The following is an 18,543-nucleotide window of genomic DNA, read 5'->3' as shown; positions in this document are numbered from 1 at the left end:
GTGTGAACCTGGGCAAATCACTTAATCCTGTTTACCTCAGTCTCCTCATTTGTAAAATGAGCTGGAAAAGTAAATGACAAACTATACCAGTATTTTTGCCAAGAAAACCCTGAAAGGAGTCATGAAGAATTGAACATAACTGGAAACTATTAATATATATATATATATATATATATATATAGTTCTTCCTAACAACTAGTGAACTATCTAGCACTTTATTCTTTGGAACTATTGATGCTAGATTAAAATATCTCTTAATTTGTGGCAAAACATATCCAGAGACCAACAAAGTAACTAGGAAGTATAAATAGTGTGAGAAATATTCTATGGATAAACCAATTAACAGAGCCATTATGATAATAAGGAAACATTGAGGGGAAAAGACATGAATATCATGTGTTCTTAACACAGTAACCTCTGCTAAACTTTTAAATAATGAATTGTTTTACCATTGGATAAAGAAATGAAGACTATAATTGGTATTATATTATGGTGGGAGAATACTGCCACCTTGTGTCCATGTATTGCCATTTATTGAAACCATTTTCTTTTGTTGCATTTTCAATATACCTTGCATTTTCAAAGTGTAGTAACATAGATGGTATCATTTGAAAACAGGCATGGCTGTGTTGCTTTGATCTATACCTTATCACTGAACCCAGATGGTCCTGGAGGGGAAAGTGAGAGAGGTGACTTTGTACAGTTGTCCCTCCCTCAAATCCAGTTTACCTGTATGTCATAGCATCACCTCCTGATGTCATAGTCCTCTTCAAGAACGAAGGACAAAAATCAACAGAAGTTGTATAAGTATTATTTGGTCTATTTTCTGATCTACTATGTTTAACTAGCTTGTTTTCCTCTTTGACATTTTCTTCTGAAAGTCAAGTATAGAAGATCAAATGAGAAGAAAAGATATTAAAGTGCTCTGAATCATTTTAATTTTTTTTTTTTTAAAGGAGGTATTATGATTTAATTGAGGGTTTTAATTGGACATACTAGAATCAGATTCCCTTTAGATTAGCAGCCTGGTGTTAAAAGAAAGGACATTGTATAATTGGCTGGGAGACTTACCCTCACTACCATTTAACAACGTGACATTCGACAAATCAGCCCCTGGGCCTCAGTTTCCTCATTGGGAAAATGAAATGGTTGAAATTTCCAAAGCAAGTAGGGAATTATTATTTTTTTTTAAATGACTAAAATATGTATCATTGACCTAGAGATTAGACTGTTAGACATATACTCTACAGAGATACAAATATATCTATTACAATACTTTTTTTTTTCTTCCATGGTAGCAAAGAGAAGCATTGGGAAGTGGTAGGCAAATTGTAGTATACAAATGTATAGAAATATTACTGTAAGAACAGATTCATTTAAGAATTCAGGGAGTATGGGAAGACTATTTAAATTAATGCAGAGGGAAATAAGCAGAACCAGGAAAACATAATAGTTGTAATGCAAAAATTAAGTTTAGAAAAAAAAACTTGAATAATGTATAATAATAGTGATCAGCCTTAACTCCTGAATAGAGATAAGAATATATACTTCCCTATTTTTTTACCTAAAGGGTGCAAGAGGAGATTATAATTCATATACTGTCAAACTTTTCTATTTGTAATTTCAATAATATTTTATTTTCCAATTACATATAAAAACAGTTTTCAACATTAATTTTTATGAGGTTTTGAGTTCCCAATTCTTTTTCTCTCTTTTTCTCTTTCCTCCTCCCTTCCCAAGACAAGAAATCTGATATAGCTTATATATGTACAATCATTTTAAACATATTTCCATATTAGTCATGTTATAAAAGAAAAATCAGAAAGGGAAACACTATAAGGAAAAAAGCAAACAGACACAAAAAGTGAAAACCATATGCTTTGATCTGTATTCAGTCTTTATAGTTCTCTGGAAGTGGATAGTATTTTCTAAACCAAGTCTATTGGAATTGTCTTGAATCACTATATTGCTAAGAAGACTTAAGTCTATCATAGTTGATCATCACACAATTTTGCTGTTATTGGATATAATGTTCTTCTTCTGCTCACTTCATAGCATCAGTTCATTTAAGTTTTTCCTAGTTTTTTCAGCCTGTTCATCATTTCTTAAAAATAATATTCTATTTCATTCATATGTCATACTTTATTTAGCCATTCCCCAACTAATGGGTAGGCATTCCAGTTCCTTGCCACCACAGAAAGAGCAGCAACAAACATTTTTGTACTTGTGGGTCCTTTACCTTCTTTTGTAATCCCTTTGGGATACAAATCCTATACTGTCAAACTTAGTCAAAAAGTGATTGTTGATTTTGCTGAGCTACTTTTTTTTTCCTCTACAAAGGATGCTTTGCTAGCAGTAAGAGAAGGGATGGATATATTTGGAAATTAAGATAATGTAACAGCAAAATACACATAAAATTTTTTAAAAAGAAAAAGTTGGGTCAGATGATTCTTAAGGCCCTTCTATCTATAGGATATTTCCCTTTTTTATAAAAACATGGTAATTACTATATTGCTTTTTGGTACTAAAAGAATCTTTCTAATGTGTACTGAAGACTGTATTCTTTTACATTTCATTTAACTGAAACTTTTATGGTATGTATTAAAAAGAAAAAACATCAGAAATCCTAAGAATTTGGCCTTGGTTTTTGATTTAAATGTATACTTCCTTTCCCTTACTCCACTTGATATGTCTGGTAGTCACTAATAAAACAAATTGTTGGTTATTGTTTTTCTTTTTGATTTCATGGGTTTCTATGGCCAACAAATTCTTCACTTAGTAACCACCCTGCTGCTGCTAAACTTTTGTATTTAATGAGAACCAGGGATAACAGTGTACTCTTCTTTTTATCTCCCCAGTATCTTCATATTTTCTTTCTCTTTTCCTTGACCCTCACCCTTCAGAGCTACCAAAATTTAAATATGACTGTTCTTCCTCAATTCAATAAACTCTAGTACCTCCCTAGTACTTCTAAATCAAATTGCTGTTTAGTTGTTTTATCATATTTGACTTTTAGTGACTCCATTTGGGGTTTTCTTGGCAAAAAATGCTGGAGAGTTTGTCATTTTCTCATCCAGTTCATTTTACAGGGGAAAGAACTGAGGCAAAAAAGATTAAGTGACTTGCTCGGGGTCACACAGTAGAAAGCCTTCCTGATTCCAGACTCAATACTCTCTCTGCTGTTCCACCTTGCTGCCTCTCTAGACAAAATATAAATTCTTAATTGTTAAGTAAAGTCCTGTGCATGCTGGCTGAAGCTGTTTTTGAGATGTAGCATTACATACCTTTGCACTTGCTGTCCCCAATACCTAAAATGTTTTCTTTTCACCCCTCTTAGAATCTCTCTTGTGATCTCCAGTTTAATTTAAGGTTCATTTCAAACATCTTTCTGCATGAAACTTTTCCTGATTTCCTATCTCCTACTCTCAACATGTGGTGCTTTTCATTAAAATTATCAGAATATCTATTTTTTATGCCTATATATATACCTGCTAGCTTTCATTTGGGTTATAAGTTTTCAAAAGATGCAAGAACATTTATTTTTGTCTTTGTTTTCGAAGGGGCCTAGCTTAGAGAGTCAGATATATCAGGCACTTAAAAATACTTTTTGAATAATTGAATAAAGAGAATTTGAAGAAGATTTTTAGTACTCAGTGTAAATTGCTGTGCCTTTTAAATAGAATATTAATATTATTCCATCATTTGAGTACATATTGAGTTTTGGGATCTTGGACACATTAGTTTATCGTCCTAGGCTTCAAGTTCTTTATCAGTAAAAGGAAGCAGTTAGACAAGATCAAGGCCAGTGAAAACAAATAATGCTGGATTTGGACTTAGTGCTATAGTTTACCTGTCCTTGGACTAGATAGTCTCTAAAAATCTCCTTTTAGCTATGAATCCTATAATCAGGTCAGAGTGCCATTCAGTATATATTGTTATGACTGAATTTTAACAAAAGGATAAAATGAGGCAGATCTCTAAGCAAGATAAAATTTATTAGCAGGGGCAGGCTATATGTCAATAAGTAGGTAAATGGCTTGCCTCCATTATTGCCATGACCTTGATTATGAGAACAATTCCTTGTTTATAGAGTTTGGTCAATATGGAACATAAAAAAAAAAAAAAAAAAAAAAAAAAAAAAAAAAAAACACCAGGGAAGGTGACATCATGGAATTGAGCAATTTGTTTACAGAGATAATTGCTAACAAAGATGATATATAGCAAAAAAGATGATTGGTTAGAAGTTTGGTAATGGGGACTACTAGAAAGTGCTCTTTGACTCCAGATATGAAATAATGACCTAGACTTTTGGACAACAAAGCAGACATCCTTGAAGAATAGATTAGGGGCATAAAAATAATTTCATTTATATTTGAACATATTCTCTAAGGTCATTTAAATTCCTTGAGGCAAAAGTAGTAGATTTTAAATCTTACTCCATTATAGGTCACCTGTACTCTGAATTGAATGCAGAGACAAAGAAACATGACTTAAGCAGTTACATGACAAAACCAATTACTTCTAAATAGGATCAATAAGAAAAGAATATAGTCATTCTTAATCTCAATTTGAAATAAATTATGAAGGATAAAATAATTTATAAATACTCCTAATAAGACATTTTCTATATACATTTCATTTTATCTAAACTAACAGTTTTAAAAATAGTTTGTTATTAAGTATTATCCAGTAACATGTAAAAACATTAACATTTATTTTTAAAAAATTGTAAGTTCCATATTCTCTTCCTTCCACCTCTCCTTTACTCTTTGAAAAGACAAGCAGTTTGATTATCCATGTGAAGTCATACAAATTAATTTATACATAGTGAAGTCAGACAAATCATATTTCCATATTAGCCATATTGCAAAAGAAAGCACATACAAAAAAAGCCCCAAGGAAAAAAAAAGCAAAAAATAATTTGCTTCAAACTCAAGTACAGAGTTTATCCATTCTCTTTCTGGGAATAGATAGCATTTTTCACTATGGGTTTTTTGGAACTGTCTTGAATCATTGTCTTGATCAGGGTAGTTGACTTTTACAGACGATCATTGTTGCTATATTGTTGTAACCGTGTATAATATTCTGGTTCTGCTCACTTCAATTTAATCAGTTCACATAGATCTTTCCACTGAACTAATCTTTTTCTTAGTAACTGAGATTATAAAGACTCCTCTTTTTATATATTTATGAAAAATATTGTAACTTTTGTTCTCATTGGGGCTATTTAACTGAGATTTCATTTACATATTTTCCTTTTTCATTTAGGCAAGAACTGATGAAGTGGAATGGATGGGGATATAATGATTCCAAGTTCATCATTAATAAGAAGGGCCAAATTGAATTGACTGGGAAAAGGTAAGATCCATTTTTTTAAAAGAGTATATTGGATATTATAAATGTTGGTAGCCTAAATGATATTTATATATATTTTGAAAGGCAATAATTATTCATTTTCTTTTTTTTTTTAGGCTTTATTCATTTATTTATTTATTCATTCATTTATTTATTTATCTATCTATCTATCTATCTATCTATTTATTTATTTATTTTAAATTTTTAAATAGCTTTTTATTGATAGAACGCATGCCAGGGTAATTTTTTACAGCATTATCCCTTGCATTCACTTCTGTTCCGGTTTTTCCCCTCCCTCCCTCCCTCCACCCCTTCCCCCAGATGGCAAGAGTCCTTTACATGTTGAATGGGTTGCAGTATATCCTAGATACAATATATGTGTGTGCAGAACCAACCAGTTTTCTTGTTGCACAGGGAGAATTGAATTCAGAAGGTATAAATAACCTGGGAAGAAAAACAAAAATGCAAGCAGTTTATATGCATTTCCCAGTGTTCTTTCTCTGGGTGTAGCTGCTTCTGTCCATCTTTGATCAATAATTATTCAATTTCAAAAAGGTTTATTAACTATTTACAATGTACAAGGCAGTATTAGACACTACAGATACAAAGACAAAAATGAAAAAAGCTCTCAAAGAGCTTATATTTTACTGGAAAATTATGAAGCAAGATAAGTCTGAAGATTTATCCATAGGCTAATTCATAACATTTGGTTTTCAAAGGTTTCTAAAGTAACAGGAATTAGTTTCCCTAAAAGAGAGCAAAGTTGATCTTGGGATCTGATTGTTCTCTTCTTCCTTTGACACAATTTTCTAGTCATGTAAGGGCATAAAAAAATTTCATCTATGTGGTATTTGGGGGCCTTGACTTGAATTATCATTTGACCTGTTGATTTTCTGGGTTTCCATATGGAGATGGGGAGACTTCATCCAGAGCAGCTGAGTTCATTCTTGTAGTAATTTTGCTTTGTGTAAAGGCAAAGTAAAATTCCTTTCATTGACTGTTGTAAGACTTGTGGATCCCTCATTAGTCCTGACTATAAACATGAAACTAAGAGAGTACTGGTGTTACTCTTGCCTCCAAAATAAGGTGTACACATTTTTTTGTGAAAAATTCCATATGATTGTATTTTATTGTAACTTAATGAGACACTAAAACTCAAGAGTAATTTTTCAACAACAACAATAATAAAAATTGACATTCCATAATCAGGAAAAATCTGATGCATGCTTATAGAAAAATTGATCTACCCCAAAGTGACATATAGCCAGAAGTTACAGGGGGAAAAAGATCCAGCACAGCTAAAATACATATATGCTAATGTGAAAAATAGTAGAAGTTGAAAAAAATGTCATGAGGTAACTGGAAAACTTTGTTGTAAATGAGGCATCTTAGAAACATGATGGAAAAGTACTCAGGGGGATAATTATATTGACAGGGTATAAACTCTATAAGGTTAGGCAATAAAAATATATTTCCCACTGTATGTATTTATGAAGCATAAACATATATTCACTTTTGATAGGTGGAGAAACTGAGGCAAACAAGGTTTAGTGACTTGCCCAAGTAGCTAATAAGTGTCTGAAGGCAGATTTGAATGGAAGAAGAGGAATCTTCTTTACTGTTATACTACAGTTCTCTTTTATTGTCCTGACTCAGTTTCCCTAATTGTCCTGACCCAGTCCTGTCTCGGTTTCCCTAATTTTTCTGCTCAACCACCTCTCCTTCCTAATCATGATGATCCAGATAAGGAGAAAGACCTTCTATTTTAGGCATCATCAGAATGTCCAGTGCCTCTCCCATTCTGTAATCCCATTCATCAGATATCCTCCATGCCTCCCCTCTCTCAGCACCCTGACTCCGCCACTGCCTCGCTCTATCCCAAGTCTGAGCCACGTTTATATTCGCCATTGAGAACTCACATTGTTTGCTGGGTTCTTGGAGAAGATAGTCTCATTCAGCCCTGGGAGCATACCATGGATCCATTTGGTCTCAGTATCTCTCTCCCTTTTAAATAAATTATTAAATACTCTCTAATCTCTATCTTGTCTCAGTTTCTCCGACATTACAACTCCAGGATCAGCACTCTATCCAGTACACCACCTTGCTGCCTCAACATCTATCTATAGTATTATAGTAATGTCTTAGGGACCAATGAAATATGTGTGACTGGGTGAAATTTAACATTTGTGTAGCTAAATAGCTCGTATGATTTCATCAACTCTGTATTGGTGTAGATCCAACTTAGATGTAGATCCAACTTACCTGTGTTTCCTTATCCTATATAATTTTTGTATATGTATTTACATAAGTCATCTCTAGGACTGATTCAACATGCTGAAGTTCTTCCTTTAGTTCTTTTAATTTTTTGTGGCTATAGCCCTTGTATATTTTCTCTTTCTCTTCTCACACATTCAATAAGCTTCTGATATATGCCAGGCAAAGTGCTAAATACTATAATAATATCTCATTTAATAATCAGAATAGCAATGAGAGGTTGGTACAGTTATTCTCATTTTATAGTTGAGGAAACTCGGACAAGTTTAGGACTTCATACTGCTATTGTTTCTGATACCAAATTTGAATTCAGGTCTTATTGTCTCCAATCTCAGCTGTTTCTGTTAACTCTAATTGCTATATGATTGGCCTACCTCCATTTTTATTCATCTTACTAATATTTTTATAGACTATTTCTATAATGGAACATGTCTCCACTTGCATAGTTTGACATATAGAACAATGCCACATCCCTTGATTTAATTATTTGTTTTACAAATAAAACATTTAACTAAGTAGAGCAAACTGCAGCTTCAAAGACTTTTGTCTCTCATTAGGCATTTCTCATCAATATGTTAAGGTTAAATAACATTTGGATAATTTTATTCAACAATTCTCTTGTTAATCTTAAGTAATGCATAAAGCAAGGTGCTTGCAAAAGATAATCACTTCTATCAAGGAGAATGTTAGTCACTCATTTAATGTCTGCATTTATTTATGAAGTTCTGTTAAATGCCAAGCACTAAACTAAGTGTTGGAAACAGAAATAAGTAAAAAAATTGAGGAGTCCCTTCCCTCAAGGATCTTATGATCTAATGGAGAAAGACAGAACACAAAGAAAGCTTAAAAGTGGGGAGAGTAAAGGCAGGGAGAGAAGATACTTTCTTGGAATAAGGCATTAATGGAGTCTACTCCAAGAAGTGAACTTAGTGAGAAATGCCTAATCTGTTAAATTTCTTTAAAATGGAGGCTTTGGGAGGAGTTTGTACCATCCTCCAGTCTCACAGGATGATGAAGTTAGTGGGGAAGATGTTTCCTTAGAGTCTAAGATGGTAGAATCCAATATCAAGAAGTACAGCTGGCAGGAAATTATGGGTATGTCCTTTGTAATGTCCAAAAGAGGAAATTTCATATATGATCAACAGCAGGAATCTGTGTTAGTTCAAGGAGTGGCAAGAACTAACCTTTGGTTTTCCTTAATTCTTGTTATTTCTGATGAAGGTATATGTCTTGTGTTTACTGGTTACTAAGAGTATTAATTTGTTAGGTGTTAAATCTTTGCTTACCTCACAGATAAAGATGAAGACATGATGTGAAAAACTGACTTACGGACTGACTGTGGAAATCTTTGTGATCTTCTGTTGGGGCATGATCTACTGGTTAGGAAAACCTCTATTCTAGATCACTCATTAGGATAATCAAAATTGTCCTGGCAGTTTTAAATAGTACATGGAAAGCTCCATTTTAAATAGCACCTCTTTCTTCCCTTCCAGATTCTAGCCCTGGAACACTTCTGTACTTTGAAAGACAGCTCGGTGCTGTAGTGGGCTTGGAGGCAGGATTGACCGGAATTCAAATTTTAGCTCAAATACCTATTAACTATGCTACTCTGGGTAAATCACTTAATCTCTGTCTATCTCAGTTTCCTTATTTGTAAAATGGGAATAATAATAGTGTTTATCTTCCAGGATTCTTCGTGAAGATTATGTCAAATTATTTTTTTCTATATGTGTACACAGAATTTTTGCTTTATGTAGATTCATGTTATGCAAATTCAATTTCATATAAATAGCTTTGAAAGAAATCCACATTGTAAACACCTCCCCCGCCCCCACATACATAATATGTTGTTTACTATGCAGAAGTGTACTTTTTCTCCCTATTCCTGCTCCTTTGCTTCTATGGCTTCTGAACCCCATCTTCCTCCCTCACCTCCCCAAAAAAACCCAAAAAACCCTACAACCTAAAAAAAAAAAACCCTCCAAGTGAAAGTAGAAGAATAGATGAAGTGGAAAAACTACCACCACTGCTGGCAGATGGAGGTTTGGCTTGAGGCCTGTGGCACTGAGAGAGGCACTCAGCCCATGCATCTGTCTCCACATCTCTGTCTTCCATATGTCTGCTTTTGCTTCTCTGTTTCTGCTACCTGTTCTTGAACTATGTGTTGTCCTCTTTATATCTGTTTCCCTCTCTTTCCCACATCCAGGGGTAAATTTGCATTATGTAAAAATTGCATTGCGGAAGGGTCTATGGAATGGTTCACTTGACATAACGTGTGTGTGTGTGTGTGTCTCTCTATGTATATATACACATACATATATGTGTGTGCACACAAAGTACTTTTAAGCTTTATATATTTTATATTTTAATCATTATATATGGTATAGTTTATATAATGAAATATAATAGTATAACATAATATATAACACAATAACACATTGTAATACATCATAATATTTTATTATGCAAGTATAAACTATTATTATTATTATTTTCTTTGCCTTTAACTTGATTGGTTTCAGGCCTGCACAGCACTTCACGGATATTTTCAGCCATATTGTCTACATTTGAGCCATAGCATCTTGTCTTTCTCTACTAGAAAATTAGACTTCACCCCTGGAACAATTCTGGGGTTTAATAGACCTATTTTGGTCTTAGCTACCACAGAACTTGCTAGACCACACCAATCATTGCCATCTTTTCCCCTACTCCCTCTCCTTTATGTGTTGTCTTCTCCCATTGGAATGTAAACTTCTTATTTGTATGCCTCAGTATTTAACACAGTGTCCAATATATAGTAAACATTTAATAAATAATAATTTATTGAGTAAGTAAATATAAGTGAATTTTCTAGATACTTGAAGCTTACCCTTTATATAGCAACTCTTTTACTTCCTTTGTACCCTTTGAAGTGAAAAAACTTAGAATCTCTCTCCTCCTGCTCCCTGTCTCTCTAACCCTGTTTTCTCCTTAATCTCTTGTTAACTTCTATCCATTCTCATAGCTTCAGTTATTATCTATTTGCAGATCATTTATTAATTCTATTTATGTAGTTCCTATTCTTTCCCTTAAGTTTCAGTCCCATATTTTCATCTGCTTGCTGAATGTCTCTGCCTGGATATTTCAGTACTTCAGACTCAGTGTTTGTTAAGGACAAAATCTTGCTTTTCTCTCTAGTTTGATGGTATCACAACTTTTCCCATTACTTAGCTTTTAAATCTTGGAGTCTTCTTTTACTATTCCTCTCCTTCTTTCACATAAGAATAAAGCTAGGACTGACCATAGCCACTGAATCCAGTCCCTTCTTTTATAGAAGAGAAAATTGAGACCGAGAGGTTGACTAACTTGCCCCATGGTCACACAGCTAGTAAGCATTTGAGGCAGGATTTGGGTCCAGATTTTCCTGACACCAGTCCTGAAGTTAAAGTCACCAGACTACCGTAGAGCCTTGTCAATTCTCCCTTTATAACAAGTTCCTTCTCTCTTCCCCAATCTCACTATATCCTCCCTAGTTCAGTCCTTAATAATGTCTGGGAAATTAACTACCCAGTGTCTCTTCTTGCCTTAAGTGTTCTTAGTTCTTCAATTTGCCCTTCACTCTTCTGTCAAAATGAGCTTTCTGATTAATGGATGCTTTATCAGGAGCCTTAAATTTTTTATTACTTCTATTAAATCAGTGTATCATTTAATGTTTTCACAATTATTCATTATACTTTTGTAATACTATTTCCTACTCTCTTCATATACTCTGTTTCCAACCAAATTTGACTATGAGTTGATGGCCTATTTCCATTTGGCATTCTTATTTTTTCTTCCATTCAAGCATTCTTGAAAGGTACTTTTTTCTGATCTTTGGTTATTGAAATCATTCTTTTTTTTTTCTAGGTCTAAAATTTCAAGACCCTCTTCCCTTCCACTTCAACTGAAAAAGTTCTCTTCTTTCTCAATTTAGATATTTATGTATTTTTCTAATTAGTCTTAGAACAAGGATGCATGGCATAGTGGTGTCAAGAATACATGGCTTTACATTCTAACATTTTTATATTCTGATTGTAAACTAGGCAAATCATAATCTAGTCTCTTAGTGCCTCAGGAAACTCTCTAAACTTGTAAGTTTCAGAAATATTGCTGCTCTTCATTGGTAGAGAGTTCATAAAAAACACAGGTTCCAGTAATGTTGATTTTTCACATCCTATTTATTTGGCACTCTGTTTTTGTTTTTAAATGAAGCTATTTTATTGAAGTATGTTAAAATCTTTCTAAAAGATGTTAAGAATGCAATTTTACTTCTCCTTTTTTTCAGGTACCCTCTTAGTGGCCTGGTTTTGCCAACATTTAGAGAATGGTTACAAAATATCCTTGGATTAAATTTGGACCAGAGAACTACCTCTAAAGTAAGTAAATAATCAGTGAGTATGATTTTTAAAAAAAATCTAACTTCATTCACTATCTTTTAAAAGAAATTTCATGGTTATTTTAATAGTTTTAGTATTTTTTTTTTTAAATCCATTAAGAATATGTTGGTTATGTTAGGCTAACTGTAGAATCATAGAAGGTTATAGCTGGAAGGTAATTTAGAGATGATCTAATCCAGCTCCTTCGTTTTTCAGATGAGGAGGCTGAGTCCTAGAGGGACTGAGTAACACACAGCTAGCTAGTAAGTGGTGGAGCTGGGAGGGAAACTTCAGATGTTTGGAATTCTAGTCCAGGGTTCTTTCTACTATATCTTCTTGCTAGATTATAATCTATTGGGTAGACCATAATCTAGGCTAATTTGAAATGATTAGCATTAAATATAGCATTCTCTTTTACTTTAAGAGTTCATTTTGTGGCCACCATCCATTCTACTATAACTAACTACCAGTGCTTTAGGTATAATTACAATTTGATATTGCGAGAACCCTGAACTCTGAAGCTCTCTGACCAGTTTTTCCTCCTACCACCTTTTCTATTCCCTTACTCTTTTTGAATGTATTTTCTCTTCCCAATCCCAGAATAATGAATGATTCCAAAGAAAGTAAAAAAATTAGTCAATCAAAATTTATATAAGCACCTACTATGTTCAGATTATATAAATTAATGATATATATAAAGTTATATGTAAAAGGTAGCTACTATGACTTCTGCTTCTCCTCCTACCACTCCTGGTGCTGCTATTGCTTCTATTATGTACGATCCTAGGAAAACAGCCAAAAAACAGACAGTCTTTCTTTTTAAGGAGATTATATTTTGTTGAAGAAAACAATGAACGGGATATATACATATAGAGAATAAGTATAAAATAAATACAAGGTAGTTTAAGAAATAAAAGTACTAGCAGTTGTTGGAGGGGAATCAGGAAAATCTGAATACAGAAGATGATGCTTGAATTGAGTCTGGAGGAAGTAATGCATTCTTTAAAGTGGAGGCAGAGAGAATGGCCTCTTCAAAGGCTTAAGATGGGAGATAAAATGGGACTGTTTGAGGAGTAGAGAAACTAATTTTGTTAGACTAGGGATTTTGGGATTGGGATTACAATATATAATCAGGCTACTAAAGTAGTTTAAGACCAGGTTGGCCAAATTTTACAAGCTAGACAAAGCTTAAATTTAATCTTAGAGGCAATAGGAAACCACTGGAGTTTATTCAGTAAGGAGATTGATGTTACTTTGGTATCTATATTTGGGATAGTTTGGAGTGAGAAAAGATTTGAGGTAAGATAGCCTATTGGGAGGTTTGCCTTTTGTTCTGGCAAGAGGTGATAAGAGCTTAAATTTAGATAAAGAAGTAATGGATTCAGGAGATATTGTAGAGATAGAAACACGATTTGGCAAACTGGATAGAGGTGAGATAGTTGCTTGAGCTTTTGAGTTTTTAAATACTATGAGGAGAGTATCGGGGAAGTTTGGAAGAGGGATGGATTCTGAAGGATAGATAATGATTTCTGTTTTAAACTTGTTGAGTTTAAGATATATATTCAAAACTTTCAGTAAGCAGTTCATGATGTGGGACTGGAGCTCAGGAAGTAGGAGTCATTTGTCTGGAGATAACAGTTAAAACCATTTAGAGCTGATGATGCCACCAAGAGAAAGGGGGTAGATAGAGAAGAGGGCCCAGAATAAAGTCTTGTAGTATACTTATCATTAAAGTGGCAGAATATGGATGATATTGTACTGAAGGAGTCGAAGGAGAGCCTGACAGGTTGAGAAACCAAGAAAGCAGTGTCATGAAAACCAAGAAAAGAGATAATATCCAGAAGGAAGAGAATGTTGGCAGCATCCAATACTTTGGAATGAGTGAGAAAAGATAATGTGATATAGTAATTAAGATATTATTGTCAATATTGAAAGAAGCAAGCTTCCAAAGTGATTTTCCTAAAGCCCTGGTCTGACCATGTCATAGCTCTTTCCCTTTTGCCCCCACTCCATCCTCTCCTTAATAAACTCTAGTATCTTCCTGTTATCTGCAGATTCAAATGCAGAATTTGCTGACTTTTAAACCCCTTTACAACTTCTCTCCCTTAATATTTCTCAGCTTTTATTCGATGAACTAGCAGCTTTAACCTTCTTATTGTTTCTGCAATCCTACACTTATACCACATTTCTCTCTTGCTCTGCTTCTTGGAGGGTTTTTTTTTTTTTTTTTTTTTTTTTTTTATCTTCCTTTTACAGGAAGCTTTTCTTGGGCCTTACAGTCCCTTTTTCCTCTACAAGCTAGCCTCCCCTTTTCGTTTATCTTTTATTTGCACTATATCTTATATATTTTTTCTCCTCATGAGAATATGAGCTCCTTGAAGTCAGGGACTGTTTTTTGTTTTTCTTTTAAAATTTCTTGGTATCCCTAGCTTTAGCATGGTCTGTATTACACAGTAAGCACTTAATAAGTATTTGCTCATTGGCTTAGTGACTGAATGATGATTCTCATTTGCAAAGGGTTGAAGAGTGAAGGAAAGAACCAATAAGAGTAAACAGCTTTTTCTAGGAGTTTGATTGAGGGAGTAGAAATATAAGGTGATAACTTGAAAGGATGGTAGGATCTCATGAAGTTTTTTTTGTTTGTTTTTGGAAGTTGGAGAGACATGGGCATGTTTGTGAGTGAGGAAGGAAATAGAGATAAGTATTTATGAAAGATTAAGAGAGAAATGATTCTTGGAACTATGTCCTGGAAAAGGACCCTTGTATAGAGATTAGTCTTATCAAAGATAAAGGCTACTTCATTAGCAGAGACTAGAATAATGTTTGATATAGGAGATGTTGTCAAGAAGTTGTGAGATGAAGAGAGACTTCATGGTGAATGGCTTTTATTTTCTCAATGAAATAAGAAGCTGAAGGAAGAGTAATGCAAAAATTGTGGGGGGGGGGGATTTGATGAGGGAAGATCTAGAACAGCTTTTTTGATAAGTGAGTTGAATCATGAAGATGTAAAAACATTGCTTTCTTGCAGTGAAGATCCATTGAAATCAGATAAAAAAAATTGTAAGTTTCAGCTCTGTTGCTTCATTTCAACTCTGTTAACAATAGCAGGAATGGAGCAGATAGATAGTGGCAGTAATTGGGCAGGGTTGACAAAGTATGAAGAACAAGGTAGCTTGGGATTCTAGAATAATTTGAGATTGGCTATAGAGTCAAGATTCAGAAGGAAGAAAATTAGAGTCATTCAGACAATAAACATTTGTTAAATATCAATTTTGGTGCCTGACACTGTACCAAAAATACAGAAGGCAAAAGATAGTCTCTGCTCTCAAGAAACTTAATTCTGTACGGTAGACAATGTGAAAATTAGGTACCAATTGTATAGGAGACAAATTAGAAATAGTCAACAGAGGGGAGGCACTAGAATTAAGGAGAAATGGCAGGGCCTCTTGTAAGGTGAGGTTTTAGCCTGAACGCAGAGGAAACAGGAGTTAGAGATGGTTCCTGGCATAGGGGACAGGAGGGAGTCCAATATCAGTAGATTGAAGAATATATGACATAGGGTGTAAGAAGATTAGAAAGATGTGAAAGTAATCAGATTATAAAGGACTTTGAAAGTCAGTTAAAGATTTTTTTATTTGGTCTTGGAGGTGATGGGGAAGCCATTGGAGTTCATTGAATGACGGAAGGGCTGCTATGGTCAGATCTGTTTTTGGAAAATCAATTTAACAGCAGGGTAGGAGATGGATTGTAATGAGGAGAGTTGTAGGGAGGAGAGATTACATGTTTTTGTGGTGTAGTGACATTCAATAATGGGGAAATTGTTTCTTTGGGCAAGGATTTATTTATTGACAAGAGACACCTCCCCCCTCACACCCCAAGAAGAAGCTGCTGGAAAAGAAGGGATAGTTAGAAAGCCATCCCATTAACTGCTGCTGGGAAAGTGGGTGACTTTCAGATATGGCTGATCACACCTTCTCTGATATTTAAGGAATGCTAATTGTTAAACAGCTTTATGGGATTCATTTGCCTCTTGTAATCTTGATTAGGAGACTAAAACCCTACATTTTGATCTCTTCCAAAGAGGGAATCAAATCTCTTAATTTGCCAAGGTGAAACAAGGGCAAGAGAATTGTCTTTTTGCTGGGACTTCCACCTATACTTAAACTGGTTGTTTGGGGAAAACAAATCAAGGGTCCCTACTTAAAATGATTAGCAAGTAGATGCCCCAGGAGCTAGTTGTTGGAATGAAAACATCATCCTCTGTCAAAGATATCTTTAAGCCAATTCCTAGTGAGAAAGAGACCTTATTTTGAGAGGTTAAGTTCTGGCATATGGAAACTTATAAAAGTCAATACACCATAAAATCAATTACAGTGCAAAATCAAGTACATAAGAAAACAAAGGAAATTTTTTTATATCTTTTCATACTATCAAGATAAAATCTATCAGCCTTCACAACAGATTATGGGGGGAAGATTTTGAAAGAGTGAAGAGTAACATTGAGATTGTGAACCTTAGTGACCATGATGATGATGATGATGGTATCCTGGACATAATAATAGAGAGTTTGGGGAGTGGGAGCACGAAGATAAGGAATTCAATTTTGGACATGTTGAGATGTTTACAGAACATCAAATAGGCATTGGTGAGGTGAGACTGGAAGTTAGGAAAGAGATTTGGACTGGACAAGTAGATCAGAGGATCATCAACATCACCATATTAATTGAATCTATGAGACCTAATGAGATCAGCAAAGTAAATAATATAAAAGAAGAAGAAAAGAATGCTGAGAATAGATCCCTGTGGGACATTCATGGTTAGAAGATATGATCTTGTTGAGAATCTAGCTGAAAAAGAGCAGTCATATAGTAGGAAGAGAACCAGGAGAGAGACATTCCCTGAAAACCTAGAGAAAGAGAAGAAGGTGATCAACAGAGTGAAAGGCTTTGAGAGGTGGAGGAGAATAAGGATTGAGAAAAAGCTGTAGCATTTATCAGTTAAAGTCAAAGCTGGGACAATGGCTTTACAAGTACTGGTGGCTGGAGACATTGGAAATTAGAATGAAGAGGTAAAGTTGAAGGAGAGATAGAAAAATAAGGGTTTTGATGAAACTTAGGAATGTCATAGTTTTTGAAGATAGAAGTGGTTTTATAATTGTGTATGTTGTTTTCCTGATTGTATTTAGATCATTTACTTCCCATGCTTCTCTGAATTCTTTTCTTCCATTTTGTTATTCGTAATGGCAGCATAATAATATTATTTAAATAAAACGATTTGTTTATTCATTTCCCTGACAGTGAGAACCTGATTTATTTTTCCATTTTTACCCCTACCACAAAAAGTCCTGTGCTACTATGAATATTTTGATGTACCCTTCCATTCTTGGTTTTCTTGGAGTATGTGCTTAGCAGCAGTCATGAGAGTCAAGGAGTGTGAACGTTTAATTACTTTTAGCATCATTCAAAATTGTTTTCCAGAATATTTGGATCATTTCAGAGCTCTAGTAATGGTGTATTCATATTCCTGTCTTTCTACAGCTTAACTTCTGATATTAACATCTGTTGTCTTTTGTCACCTTTACCATTACTTTATAATTCCTTTTTGAAGTAGTATTTGTTTGTAGTCTTTTTATTCCTTCTGAAAGAATTGTGTAAATTCCACGTACATCTTGGATATTTACACTTCATCAGAGATATTGGCTACAAAGATATTCTTTCTCTCTTTAGAAATTAATGGTTTTTCTTATCATTTTTGTTTATTGTTCATTTGTGTCCAACTCTTCTTGACCCCATTTTGGCAAGGATACTGTAGTGGTTTAGCCATTTGTTCTTCCAGCTCATTTTATTCAGGCAAACAAGGTTAAATGACTTGCCCAGGTTCACATAGTTAGAAAGTGAGGCCAAATTTGAACTCAGGAAGATTAATCTTCCTGATTTCAGGCCAGGAACATTATCTACTGTGCCACTTAGCTTTTTATCCTAGTTGCCTTAATTTTGTTTGTACAAGTACTTTTTGATAAATGAAACTACCTAATTCTTTTTTCTGTGGTCTCTTTTTTTCTATTATTTGGTTATAATTCTTCCCCTAGCCATGCTAAGAGAGATACCTGATGGCATACTCTTTTAATTTTTTTCTTTTTGGTGTGACCTTTTAAATATTCAAGTAGTCCACTAATTTTGATCAGATTGTCACAGATTGTCTAAAATATTTGTCATTTTAAAAAAAAATTCATCATTTGAGAGAAAACAGCTTTTAGAATCATAAAAGCATCAAGGGATCTTGATAACTGTCTAGACTTTTATCCCTCTGCTTTGATTTTTTTTGTTATCTGATATTGCTTGGACATGTAGAAAAAAACTATTTAGCATCCTTCTCATGGAAAACTCTTAATATAATAAGGCCCTTATCATCTTATGTCTGCCTTATTGCAGTAGGTTCTTAAGCTTTTTTCCCCATATTCAGTTTTCATCTCTTTATCCCACACTGAATACTGTCTACACACTATGACTTTAATCATGGA

At 34.1% G+C, this 18,543-nt stretch overlaps 1 protein-coding gene across 2 annotated transcripts in view; it reads left to right on the top strand.

The window, feature by feature from the left end:
• Nucleotides 1-18,543, top strand: part of AGPS (alkylglycerone phosphate synthase) — a 146,738-nt gene that overhangs the window by 23,569 nt on the left and 104,626 nt on the right. For both annotated transcript variants that reach the window (XM_051986137.1, XM_051986138.1), the window contains exons 2-3: nt 5,269-5,358; nt 11,933-12,023. In XM_051986137.1, the coding sequence (XP_051842097.1) occupies nt 5,269-5,358; nt 11,933-12,023 (181 nt within the window). The remainder of the gene's footprint in view (nt 1-5,268; nt 5,359-11,932; nt 12,024-18,543) is intronic.

This window comes from Antechinus flavipes, chromosome 3, assembly GCF_016432865.1.
Source record: "Antechinus flavipes isolate AdamAnt ecotype Samford, QLD, Australia chromosome 3, AdamAnt_v2, whole genome shotgun sequence".
Classification (NCBI taxonomy): Eukaryota; Metazoa; Chordata; class Mammalia; order Dasyuromorphia; family Dasyuridae; genus Antechinus; species Antechinus flavipes.
The sequence above is the reverse complement of the archived record's forward strand: the minus strand, read 5'-3'. Positions and strand labels throughout refer to the sequence as shown.